At 46.0% G+C, this 13,947-nt stretch overlaps 1 protein-coding gene across 1 annotated transcript in view; it reads left to right on the plus strand.

Annotated features, from left to right (window-relative positions):
* Positions 1–13,947, plus strand: part of PLBD1 (phospholipase B domain containing 1) — a 245,604-nt gene that overhangs the window by 110,135 nt on the left and 121,522 nt on the right. The window contains exon 5 of the mRNA XM_069231448.1: positions 667–828. Coding sequence (XP_069087549.1) covers positions 667–828 — 162 coding nt within the window. The remainder of the gene's footprint in view (positions 1–666; positions 829–13,947) is intronic.

Below are 13,947 nucleotides of genomic sequence, written 5' to 3' on the forward strand. Positions count from 1 at the left end.
GTCCCACCAATATTAATGGTAATTTCATTCAAGTGTGCAACTTTCACATACATTCCTGTAATAAACAATGGTAGTTTATCCTAATTATATAAATTACCGGAGAGCATAATGTAACACCTAAATAGGTAGCTTCCGCCATAATGTGGTGGTCTTTCCTATATTCTCTATAATGTACAATCATTTGTATTTTCTGTGTATTTAAATGGTATCCTGAAACATCACCAAATTGTTCTGCTATACTCTGAATTATTTCCATAGTCTGTAAAACTTTAGGAGAGTATGTTGCCACGTGGTCAGCATATGCGGATATTTTAACCGAACGTCACCAGAATCATGGATTGAAGTGTCTGGTTATTGATTATCCTCCTGGTTTAACGTTCAGGGTAAATTTCAAACGAAAATGGCGAAATAGGGCATCTCTTTCGAGAGCTTCAAGTTCTTTTTATCCTTTGTGAGGTCATACCCATAGTTCTTACCCTAGCTTGGGAGATCTATATAGAGACAGTATGAGTTCTATCCTTTTCGTGGACACTTACATTAGTCTTAGTACCATCCATAGGAATCTCCGGGAGCCCCCTTTTTTTTATTCTCAATGTTGTGAATTACTTTAGGCACAGTGATATTTGTGAATAAACTCAAGAAACCTTTTTTCTGTATTTCTCCCAGGTGCTGTCCTTTTTTGCTGTTCAGTTTCTGAATGCAGTGGGTGACCTGCTTGACCTGATTTCAATGATGTTCCCGTCTTTCAGAGCAGATTGGCACTCACTTAGCATGGATCAGTCAAGGAAATACCGATGGGAAATGGGCCACTGTTCTGCACTCATCAAGGTGAGCCAGGGAACGTAAATAACAATGACTCGGCTATGAGTATCAGATGACTCTGTGTCACCAAAACACTTTTCCAGTCCTGGCTTTTGCTTATATATTGCTTTCAGGTGCAACTATAGTACAACTCTCAGAATGCATTGATTTGTACAATACAATAAAAACCAACATGTCTAGGTGACATAGTTATCTGATAACTCTAACCTCTACGTCCCAAACTGTCTACAAATTGCACAGCTTTATCGTTTTTCATTTTGGACTGCGGGAATTGGTAGTGAGCTCAGGGCATTGCCATACCTTGTGCCCCCAAACCTTAGTACTGACAAGGCATTGCTTAAGATCAAGAGTTATGAGTTACATAAGTTTGTGTTATGAACATAGGGTTTAGGCACTGTCATTTGTGATGCCATTTATGAAATCACCTATGACGTTATGAACTCTGCATTGGTGAAGTCACAATTGTGTAAATAATTCTAATTAGAAAATTGAAGTGGGTATTAAATTTTGAATCCTGACCATCTGAGATTGTAACTGATTTAATTTGATTTTTATGTTTGTTTGTTTCTTAATAGAGAACCATAACTAATTTAACTAAAGTTCGGTGCATTCCTGTGGTTTTAATATGATATAGTTGCACAAGTTCCTCTGTTTTGCCTGTATCTGTGCCATCAGTGTTTGAGGATCACAGGAAGGCTTTGGCCATGCTCTGCAAAATATAAGTGCATGATGTGGCCTTTTGCTATATCTCGTGCCTGGTCATCCCACCACTAGAGTCTGCAGGGCACCGCTTCCTGGCTGTACCCAGCAGGTAGCAGATGTAGAGTATGGCCTTTGGGCCTAATCTACTCCCAACTTTACTTCTCATATTGTCTGTTAGGCATGAGATTGCCCCCACCAGTAGACTGAGACAATTTGCTTCCCCTTTGGCCTGGCCTCTGTCTACCTACCTCGAAAGGCTGCTGGGCATGGCCTTCAACCACCTCCTTGTAGGTCTGAGCCTTGAAACACTTCTTTTGCTCTGTGCTCTAATGTCCCGGATCCTCAAAGCTTAAAGAATGTTTTTCTTTTTTTAGTAAGGGCCTATAGAATAGAGCAATCTTCTGAGACTTCAGCAATGTTTTCGATGGAATTGGTCTGTTTTTGTAAGCTACAGAAATGCTACTCACTTTCATCAAACTCTAAACCAATGCTCAGAACCTCATCCATTGTGTGCCTGCTGAGATTACACCACTGATGGCATTACCTGTCATGTCAGCATTGAAAGTACTTCTTTTTTATAGGTTTGTTTTGGGGGTATCTTTTATATTGAAAGGGGTGCTGCATTCTTCCTTATACAATTATAGCATTTGTATAGTGCTTCATACCCCCGATAAAGTTTTAAAGTTTTCCGATTTGCATCAGGTTCTTGGGAGCTATTTTAGAGGGTGTGGTTTGAAAGGGCATTGGTGTAGTAAGGACCTATATGGGAGATGCTGGGTGAAGTAGCATGCCATTCCGAGATGTGCTCTAAAGATGGTGCGGTGATGACACTGCACATAAACATGGGATGCCGAATAATGTGTGTCCAAGTAGTGTAGGCAACTATCTACCCAGTTATTCAGGATTTGACTTTTTGGGAAGCACAGCATTTTTAATGCGAGATAGTTGTGTAATAATTATTTGTATTTGAGTATTTGAGCAGGGATCAAATGTCATATCTTAGTCGTGCTAACTGAGACAAAGTCTTAATCAGTTTGACATTTTTTGAAGGACTGGATGTCCAAGACCGGCAACTGACCTAGATCAAAGAGCCCTTGTCTGCTGGCAGATATGAAGTTCCTGTTGATGGGGGGAAAAAAGAGGTCCAGCACCATGCACGGCACCATAAGCTGTGCTCTTTTGTTTAAAAGTGATGGAGGGCTCTAGAGCAGATCGAACTTTTGTTGGAACGGCCTTGATGGTGGCAAAGAGGGACATTGCGGCCGCCTGGAACTCCACCACGGGTCCCTCCCTCCGGAAATGGAGGTGTGGAGTGGACTGGTGCCCGACTCAAGAAAAAGTGGTGTATGAGTCTAGGGGGTGCCCCCACAAACATGGGAAGGTGTGGAGGAAATGGATGTGCTTACTTGATTGAAGTCTTTTCGGTGGATGTGTGTTCCTGTGTTTTTTTTTTCTTTTCTTTTTTTTTCTTTTTGTTATGTTAAGTGGCACCATTAACAACCTTTATGTTCTGAATCATTCTGGATGCAAATCAGAACCGGTAGTACTTGTTCATACCTGTGCAGGCTGTGTTGAGTTTTTTCCCTTTTTGTTACTTACGTTTTTTATTAAAAGCAATAAAAATTTGTAAATAAAAAAAACAAGTAAAATGTCTGGGCACAACATAATGATTGGAGGACATGTGAGATTGGACAGTTGAAATGTGAATCCCATTATTTAAACTGAGGACTCGCAGGTGCAGTCTGGATTCTGTGTAGCTCATGAACCACATGAAAGGCGACACCAAGGTAATATCATTAGGATAGTCTTGACACAAGATTAAAAGATTGATGGTGGCATATACAGTTTGAGGATAATGTAGATATTAGGGAAGATATGGGATATGCATCTTGTGTAGCAGCATAAGAGGGAGAGTAAAGTTACCACCTGCCCCTAGATTTCTTACTTACTGTGTAGGGAAGTCACTTTCCTTTGGCCAGATGGAGGTCAGATTGCAGGTAATCTATTTAGCACAGTCTACAGTCTCACACTCAGACACGTACAGTAGCTGAGAGACATTACCCAATGGCACAGGAATCAGTCAAATGGGTTTACAAGTTTTAATATAATTTACTTATCAGCTGCATAGTAGTACCATTTTAAATTGAAGGACACGAGGTCCAGTAGAGGGGTAATGTAATGTAGATAGTAAAGAGAAGGGATTAGACACCAGACACTTTCTGAATGACAGCAGTCTAAGGAAAGGTACAGACGATAAAGAGGAAGTGATGTTATGAGAGATCTGCTTGAGGAAAGGAAGCAATCCACCCGAAGAGAATGTTTTGTACTCTGTGAAGGATATGGGAAGGAGATGCGAATAGATGGTGTTTGAAGAGGAGTAAGAGTTTGTGTAAGAAAGAGTTGAAGGGTAAGAAGTTGCAGGAGCAAAGAGAGGTGAGGAGAAAGAAAGAACAGCTGTAGAATGTAAATAGGGTGGATGTTGAGGTGAGGTTGATAAAACCGCTGAAATAAATTAGTAAAAAGCAGAGGTGCAGGTGTGTGATGGTGGTGGAGGAGAGTGGGAAGTGGATGGATAATTTACAACCAAGAATAGATCGAATACCAGAGGAGTCGAGGTGGTGCAAGGAGATTATAATCAGTGGGATAGGGATGTGAGGCAGTTGAAGGTGAGGAGTATGATTGTGTGAAAGCAAAGAGTTGGTAGAAGTAAAGTAAACAATTCTGGAAAGTGAGGGAAGGTGGTGAGCATGTGAAGTGAGGGAAGATAAAAGTTAGCAAAAGGAAGGGGAGAGGTAAAAGATGGAAGTGTGAATAAGCATGAAGAAGAAGATATAATGGTTGGTAAGCAGGGTGGAGAGGAGGGAAGGAGGTGATTATAAGGAAGCAGCCATAATGTAGGGAGGAAAATGTTTAATTAGCTCTGCATAGTTGGCAATATTTTTGTCTGGATGATGAAGCACTTTGGTTCCTTGTTATGTGGGTTCAATTATTTTTAATAACGTTTTTAGAATAGTTCTGTAGCAACCGAAGCGTCAGCTACTAGAGCCACATGAATAATACTTGAAGTTTGTGTTAAGACTGTGTTGTTATAATGTGTGGCAGCACACTCTAAGCCACCACGCCTGCTTAGATTGTTTATTAGGCAGAAGTTTGATGCAGGTTACAGTTTTTAAATTGGGAGTAATGAACTAGAATTGAAGAAACAGAGGCTCCGTGGTAGAAATGTGATTTCTGGTTGGCTAGGGTCTCCACCTAAGCCAGGCAGAACCCACCACTCTAGTCAATGTAAGTAACTTCTTACACGCCGAAGATAACCTGTGCTCACCTCCCGGTAGATTGGCACAGAGCAGTCAGGCTTATCCCCAGAGGCAATGTGTGAAGCGTTTGCGTAACACACCCATACAAGTGACACAATAAATACACCTCAAAAAATGACTCCACACAGAATTATATGTAAAAATATGCTTCTTATATTGTTACTGTATATATTAGGCCATAAACATCGTAGATCATAAGTATTTTTAATACCAGCGCACAAGCAAGTAATCCTGATGGTGGTCTGCCCTGGCAGTCCAGCAGTCCTCCAGGAATGTAGCCAGCAGCGTCTGGTTGCAAGTCCCACCCACTACCTGAGCAGAATAATGTCAGGAAGTAGCAGCCATCAGGGCAACACACAGAAAAGCAATCCAGTGAGTCCTTTACGCCACCCAGCAAGTAGCAGGTGTAGGAAGCTGGCCTGGTGTGTGGTGAGCATCTATGGTGTTATCACCTTATACCAGGTCCAGGTATCCCCTTTTTAGTGAAATGTCGGCAGTGTCTAGTAGCCAGACTCTCTAAAGGTAGCTGTGGATGAGCAGCCAAGACTTATGTAGGAGACTTTCAAAGCTCATGCAATACCACTGTAGTCACACAGCACTTACACATGAAAGAACCACACAGTGGTACAAAAATAAAGGTACTTTACTTTAGTGACAAGTACTAAAATCACTAGATAGGCAATACTTCAATAAGAGGTAAGTAATCATACAATATATGTACAGTAGCAATCAGAAATAGGCATAAAAAGTTAATGGATTTTCCCCAAACTACCAAAAAGACTGAAAACAAGGATAATTCAACACCCAGACAAGACTGCAAGAGACTAGCGGTGGATTCCTGAGGAGGAAGACCTGAAAGAGAAGGGGACCAAGTTCAGATCTCTTGGAGGTGACTTGTCGTGGCAGGAGCCACGACTCGCCCGTCTGTGTTTGCAGGAGTTAGTCGATGGCGGAACGAAGACAGTCAGGAATGCAGACCTGGAGTCGGTGAAGAGTTCCTTGAGGATGCAGGTGATGTCCCACGTCAGAGAGAAGATTGCAGTCTGTCTGTGGCCTGGAAAGGCCAGCAACAAGCCTTGGCAAAGGCAAGAGTCGCAGTAGACAAAAAGTGGGACCAGCAAGGCCCAGAAGGACTCATCCCACAGGGATGGGGGGAGGGAAGAGTCCCAGGTGACCCTCAGCAGGGCAGATAGTCCATAGAAGAAAAGGCAGCACCAGCAGAAGAACCATAGGCAGGGAGCCCAGGAGTCAAAAGAGAGGACCACGCACCACAACTGAAGAAGGGTCCCACACCGCATGAGAAACACACAGAGGGCTGTGCATCACAGGGAAGACTGCTGGGGGCTGGGGCTACACGGAGCCTGAAGATCCCGCGGAGGAGATGCCAACAAGTCTTGGTTGCTGCAAGAGATGCGGTGCACGGGGGTACTGTCCTGTGTGGGAAGGCAAGGGCTTACCTCCACCAAAGTTGGACAGCTGGCAGAGAGGACCAAGGGGATCACTCCAGATCCATTATGCAAGATCCACACAGCTCAGGATGAGAGAAGATCCACGCAGCCGGTGGTCGATGCAGGGAAGCGACTCCTTCATGCCAAGGGATATTCCTTTTTGCTTCTTGTGCAGACTGAAGACTTGCCGCCCTCAGAGGATGCTCAGCTGGGGAAATGTTGCTGTTGCTGGAAGGAACCCCAAAACCAATGTTGCAGTGCGAAGTCGTCGCTGGAGCTGCAGATTGTAGGTTCCTGCGAAGTCCAGTTGCAGTTCCAGTGGCCAGAAGTCGAGGTAGATGTTGCAGAGGAGTCCTGCTGGGATCTTGCGAGTCTAATCTGAGGAGCCACCAAAGAGGCAGACCCTAAATAGCCCTGGAAGAGGGATTGGTCACCTAGCCAGGTGATCACCTATCAGGAGGGGTCTCTGACGTCACCTGCCTGACCTGGCCACTCAGATGCTCCCACAGGCTTCTGCCCACCTTGAATTCAAGATGGTAGAATCAAGGGACTCTCTGGAGGAGCTCTGGGCATCACCCCTGGGGTGGCGATGGACAGGGGAGTGGTCACTTCCCTTTCCATTGTCCAGTTTTGCACCAGAGCAGGGACTGGAAGTCCATGAACCTGTGCAGACTGGCTTATGCAAGGAGGGCACCAAATGTGCCCTTCAGAGCATACCAGTGGCTTGGGGAGGCTACCCTTCACAAGCCATGTAACACCCATTTCCAAAGGGAGAGGGTGTTATCCCCCTCTCCCAAAGGATATCCTTTGTTCTGCCTTCCTGGGCTTGAGCTGATCAAGCAGCAGAAGGGCAGAAACCTATTTTTAGGTATGGCAGCAGTGTGGGCTGCCCAGAAAACCCCAGAAAGCTGGTAGGAGCAATGCTGGGGGTCCCAGAGTGCATGAAATCCTACAACCAATACTGGCAATAGTATTGGGGTATGATTCCGAATTGTTTGATACCAAACATGCCTAGGTTTGGAGTTGCTATTATGTAGCTGGTCATAGGTAGTGAGCTACCCTCTGGGCTGGGAGGGCCTACCATAGGGGTAACTTGCAGTGACCTGATACATTGACCTGTAGTGAAAGGGGTGTATGCAGGCTGCAATGGTAGGCCTCCAGATACACTTTCCATGGGCTTCCCAAGGGTGGCATAATACATGCTGCAGCCCATGGGGAACCTCTGGTGCCCCAGTGTCCTGGGTACCATACACTAGGGACTTATATGGGGGCACCAGTATGCCAAATGTGGGGTGTGTAGTCCAAGCAACCAAATTTAAAGGGAGAGATAACAGTCGCTGTGGTCCTGGTTAGAAGGATCCCAGTGAACACAGTCAAAACATACTGCCAACAGGCAAAATGTGGGGGTAACCATGCCAGAAAGAGGGTACTTTCCTACAGCAGACAGCACTCTGCCCTAGACGTGGATTGGAGTCAAGCTGCAAAATACTGAACAGAGAAATGCCCACTTTCTAAAAGTGGCATTTTTTAAATAGTAATGTAAAATCCAAATACACCAGTAAGCAGGATTTCTCACTTTCATTCCATGTATACCAAACATACCCATGCTACTCCTTTCAGATCAGAAATTACCAATTAAAAATATATAAGGGCATTCCCAATGCCAACGTATGATAGGAGCAATCCTCACAGTAGTGAAAAGTAGTTTGTACTAGGACAAGTAAAACATAAAAGTACTTGTCCTACCTTTTACATATACAGCACACTGCCCATAGAGTTGTACAAAGCCTACCTTAGGGGTGGATTAGGTGTAGCAAAAGGGGAATTTAGGCCTTGGCAAGTAGTTTGAAATTCCAAGTCAAGGTGGCAGTAAACTGTGCATGCAGGCCCTGCAGTGGCAGGAGTGAGACAGGTTTGAATGGCTACTTCTGTGGGTGGCACAATCAGCGCTGCAGGCCCACTAGTAGCCTTTAATTTAGAGGCCCTGGGTCTATACAGTATACCACTTTACAAGTGACTTACATGCAATTTAAATATGCCTAACAGGTGTAAGCCAATCATACCAAGTTTTAGGGTAGAGAGCAAAGCACGTTAGCACTGATTAGCAGTGGTAAGGGTCCCAGAGTCTGAAAGCCAACAAATAGAAGGTCAGAAAAATAGGAGGAAAGAGGCAAAACGTTTGGGGATAACCCTGCAGAAAGAGCAATTTCCAACACTCGAGTACTAGACAGTCATGTGATTAGGATGTCAAGGACTGATAATTTTAATTGAGAGGTATTGTTTAATGTCTGGTGTAGGAGGTGCACAGCTTCAAGGCATAGTTGTTCACATTTATGCTGGAGCTTTTGGTTATTGTAGTTTGGTAGAATCATTTTGCACCAGAAGCACAGTAGACAGCACTGTTGTTCAGTAGCTTACCCCATAAGCCAAGAAGGCAGAACCTAGGAGTATTGACCAGTCACATAGCTCGCCATTATTGCTGGTGAGCAGCTGATAGAGATCAAACCAGTTTGCTTGAATTAATAGTAAATGTACCCCTTTGTGTGTAATACACAGGAGGTAGAACAAATTCTTCTCTCCAGGGGAAGATATTGGATAAGGTCATGTGATAAGCAGCAGGTGGTGCATTCGCTACATTCAGAGTTTTCTACAAACTTGCAACTATATATTGGGGGTGATACACATATATTTTTTTATATGTTCATGCTTTGCATAGAAAAAGTGCTGAACACAACCACATGCTACAGAATGGCTAGCTATTACAAGTGTCTTGTTTGAATCTTCCAGAAAAAATAACTTTCACTAGTGGCCTGATTCATTCTGATATTATTTTATTCATCTATTTATGGTTTAACTATTTATATTATTAGTAAGGTAGGTATACACAACTATTATGTATGTATACATTAATAAAATTAGGACAAAAGAAGACAAAAAATCCAAATGGACTGGTAATTAAACTAACTCTCCCTACCCTCCCCCCCTCCCCACAGGGACACTCAGACATGCGTTAGAAAGGGGGTGAAGTGTCAATTGTGTATTCATAATCAATGTTGGCTAGTATCTGCATTATGGGCAGTTTCCAGGAGACATCACAACCTCAGGTATTTAGGGCACGTCAGTTCCCATAGCCCTTGGGACAAAAGTGCAATAAATGGTTTCCATAGTTCACTGTAGGGGTCCCTTTGTGATATCAAGACTTAGGAAAGCTTTTCCATACCTAGAGTATGCCAGAGTCTGTAGAGCCAAGCCAGGTGCGTGGGTGCTGTGGCCGAGCCCCAATGTGCCAGGATAGTCTGATGTGCTGCTCCGACCTTTACGAGATTGAAGTGGGAATGTGGGCGCGTTGGGTAGGCCGAGAATGGTGTAGGCAGGGAATCTGGATAGTTGTATTTCCTGGAGGGTGTCTATGTCTTGTAATACCTGGTCCCAAAACTGGGAGAGCTCAGGGCATTCCCATAAGATGTGGAGCAGTGTGCCTGGCTGACCCCGATGTGCCCAGCACTGGCCTTGCGTGTAGGGTAGCATCTTTGGAGATGATGGGATGTATGATACCAATAGGTGGTGATTTTAATAGCCGTTTCTCTACTTGCAGTGTTGCAAGCGCTCTATAGTGTATCTCTCCCCACTCTTCAGGGTTCAGTTGTCTACCCAGTTCCTGCTCCCATCATATCTGGCTCGGGGATTTAGAGGTCGGGGAAGCCAAAAGTAAAAAGCTGTAGAGGTCTGATGACAAAGTGAAAGACTGTAGAGGTCTGATATCATACCCTAATCCGTGAGCTTTGTGAGAAACTATTGTTCGAAAGCTGTAAAGTGTCTCTGGGCTCTAGGTTTTATTGTGGGATGTGTTACCTAGTGCCTGACCTGGAGATAGCGAAGTCTTTTAGTCTCTGGCATCCAAAATGTCTTCTCGCAACTGTTCAAAGGAGAGGACACCGTCCTCCCCTAATAGCTGTCCTATGGAGCGGGAGCCACTCGCCTGCCATCGGTGAAAGGCATAGTGGTCTAGGCCAGGCATAAAGCCTGAGTTGTCGAGTATGGGCGTCAGGGGTTATTGTTACTCTGTCCCAGACCTTAAGCAGTGGCCTTGTAGAGTAAAGCCCCCAGGCTCGTTGTGGTCTGATGAGGAAGGGCACCTTCCGTAGGTGTATGCCCACAATTGCTCTCTCCATGAAAAGCAGTGGTTTTTCAGACTCTGCTCTTGATCATTCAATGAAATGGTGAAGCCGGGCGGCTTGGAAGTATAGCTTAAGGTTTGGGATTCCCTGTCTACCTTCTTTGAAGGGCCCTACAGCTATGTGCGTAATTAATTCGAGAGCGTTTATCTGCTCATACAAAATGAGACGTTGCCTGTTGGATAGATTCAATCATGCCTGAAGGTGGGTCCACTGCCTGTAGTTTGGCATTGGCCACAGAGCCTGTTGACCAGTAGTTACCCACATTTGTTCCACATAAAAGGCGTACTTTAGGCGGAGGAGAGAATATTCTGCTCTGTTGAGGTCTAGATGCTCCAGCTGTTTCATCATCGCCTCTAGTTGTCCCATACCCTACGCTGTACGCTGATGATTGCGCTCAAATTCCTTAGCTTGCTGCTGTAGCTGCTCCCTCTCCTCCTGGCGCAACGTATTGTCACCAGCCGAGATTGCTATAAAGGTTCCTCTGCCAACTGCTTTCAGCGCATCTCACCAGAGTGAAATGGGGGTATCGGCTGTGTCGTTGGTCAGTAGATAGGAGCAGATGGCTTGTTCAACTTGTTTGACAACGTGAGGTCTGTGTAAGAGCATCTCTCTCAGTCGCCATGACCCATGTGCTCGGATCAATGGAGGGAGAGTAATGTCAACCACTACTGCAGTGTGATCGGACAAGGAGCAGGGTTCTATCTAAATGTTGAAGACTAGACTCTGCAGTTCCCTTGTGCCTAGAAAATGGTTGAGTCTAGTGTAAGTTTTATGTGCATGGGAGTAGAAGTTTTAGTCCCGAGACTGGGGATCATGAGTAATGGGACAGTTGTGTAAGCGTTGAAGCGTTTTAGTAGTGTGTAGTTCCCCCAATAGGTTCCTTTCAGAAAGTCTAAGAAGCCTTCATGAGTGTCGCCAACGTGTATTCCCATTAGTAAACGTAAACAAGAACAATGAGCAATCGTCTCCCATTGGGTGCGAGGTCACTGTCTGTGGTCCGGCAGCTCCCCTTCCTCTCTGTGTCTCCCCCCGCTCCTCCCCGCACCCGCAACACACCTTTGCCATTCCAAGTGATTAACCTCTGGTCCTGTTGGTCTCAGACCAAGGGTCTTTCTTGCACTATAGTGACCGAATCGGGTTTCAAAGCTCTGGAAGGGGGCGGCCGCTTGTGCCAGCGAGCGCACCTGGAGCCCCTACAGTTCGCCGTGTTGGGACCGCCCTCTATGTTTGTGTGTCTGTCAATGCCAAGAAGGTCACATGCACCGGACAGTGAGTGAAGTTAGTGGAGCTGCCCCACCGAGTGGAATATGAGACAAAAGGGATGCCTTTCAAGGTCTTCTGCGTGCGCTTGGAGGTCCACATGTGGTTCCTTTAGGCGGATAACCTCTTGTTTAAGAGGCTCGAGTTCTTCATCTCTCCCAGACGTGTTGCTTCCAATATGGAGACCCTATCTCTGATTTCCGCAAGGTCCTTTTGGACCAATTTCAGGTCTTGAGACAGCTCCCTCTTAACAGATTGGAGATTATCCTTTAGCGATGCAAATAAGGCCTCCAGAAAGGAACGGGTCATGGGGCCCTCTCTTTCATCCTTCTCTAGCTGTGTGTCCAGAATTGTCTGGAGGGAGCAGTCAGGAATGGCTATTTTGTTAAGAATATCTTTGAGGGAGTGTTTCTTCTTGCTATGAGCGCCCGCCATGTTAATGTGTCAAAGCGTGGTGTTGATTGGGTTCCCCTGGTACTAGGAGAACCTCTTAGTCTCTGTTCTCTCTTCCACTCTCCTTCAGGTATCAGGAGGGCGACCTTGTTATCTGGACTGCTACGGGGCCAGGCTGGTCCAGTGTTGTTCCTCCAGTGTGCCGTCAGGGTCCTCTGGGCCCCTCTTCCCTGGGTCTCCTCTCCCCCTGCTGGCCCAGGCCGGTCCCACCTGTCTGCCGGTACCCATTGCTGTCCTTGTAGGTTTGAGCCTTCTGTGTCCAGGGACTGTCGTGTGGTAGACAATCCGCGTGATGTGGAGATGGGGGAAGCAGTATCCAACTGGCTCAACACGATGGGCAGGGTGGCATATTAATTAGGTGTAGTGGTTTGGTGGTTTGTCTCTACCACGGCGGCTCAGTGAGTCGGCATTGTAGTGCCCTCCCCCCCTTGGAGGGTAGATCAGACCCCGTCAGGTTCAGCGGTGTTTATTAGGGCTATGGCTTGTAGGTATCTGGTGGTCTTCAGAGTGTAGGCTGTAATCTGCCCCTAGAGCAGCTGCTGCTGAGACGATGCAAGCCAGCCCAACTGTTTGTATGGTATTTGGCTCCTGAGCTTCAGTTTGGGCTAGCGGTGGAGCTCCATATTCCTGCTACTGGTAGCTGCTTTGAAGGACCACCCCCTTATCGGAGTCATGCTTGTGTCTGTGTGTGGCTGTGGGTTTGGTGTCGTGCTTGTGCTGATCTGTGTTATCTCACGGGGGTCGCAGTGACCAGATGGCAGACCTCCCCCTGCAAAGACTATATCGAAGGGTAATTAGGTCCTGTTGGTGGCGTGTCTGTAGCTGGTCTTTTACAGGGCCTCCGTCGCCACGCTGGTGCAATTTACTTCTGGGGCCTCTGCACGCTGTGGACTTGCCAGGGCGGCCCGGCTACGGCAGGTGAGGCAACCGCAGTCACTGTACCCTCATTGCCTTAGATCGCTGAGTGGGAGATCGCACCCGCCGTCTTGGAGTTCGGATGGCGATGCGTCCGCTGCTGGCTGCCAGGGAAGGCATGTGTTCAGCCGATTGATCTACTTCCTTACTGTGTGGGCTGCTCCAGGGGGTGCTTTGGTGGGAGCCCACGGGGGCTCGACCGGCATTTCCCTGGGGCCCAGCGGGTGACGGAGATGGAGCGCAGGAAAACATGTCCCACCCCACCTCCATCTTGGCCACGCCCCCTTATTAATTTATTTAGGTTTTTATTGTGTCATAATGGTCTTTTCTGCCTGTTTGGGATGCCATGTTGCCCAGTAGCTGCAAGTAAATTGGTAGCTTTGCAGTATGTGTGATGGAGAGCATGGTGACATTGATTATCTGGGTGTTTTGAGCACTGTGTCCTATTTTCAATAGTAATTGTTCTGTCATTTGCAACCAGTGTCATTGAGTGTGGTTAAGATGGCTCAGATTCAGTGTGGATGGACAATTGGTAAGACAGACCACAGCTGAAGTCCTTCTATCCAATTCCTCAGCATTTTCACTGATATGATTGTCTTAACAGTTCAGTTTGTTTTCACTGATGTTTTGAATAGGTAGTCTCAGTGATGATCCTTAGGCTACGAACAGGCTTTACTTGCATGGGACATGGCCCTAATGTGTGGAGCTAGAGTAAGGATGACCAGTGTTCCATCACATAATTGAAAACCAAAACCTTGGTGTCAAAAGGATCAAGCTTTAGCATGTTCTGACTCATCTGAATGCCAAGCTTGGTTATGCATGCCTGAAACCTCTTAGCTAAGCAAGCTACGC

This window comes from Pleurodeles waltl, chromosome 4_2 (genome assembly GCF_031143425.1).
Source record: "Pleurodeles waltl isolate 20211129_DDA chromosome 4_2, aPleWal1.hap1.20221129, whole genome shotgun sequence".
Lineage (NCBI taxonomy): Eukaryota > Metazoa > Chordata > Amphibia > Caudata > Salamandridae > Pleurodeles > Pleurodeles waltl.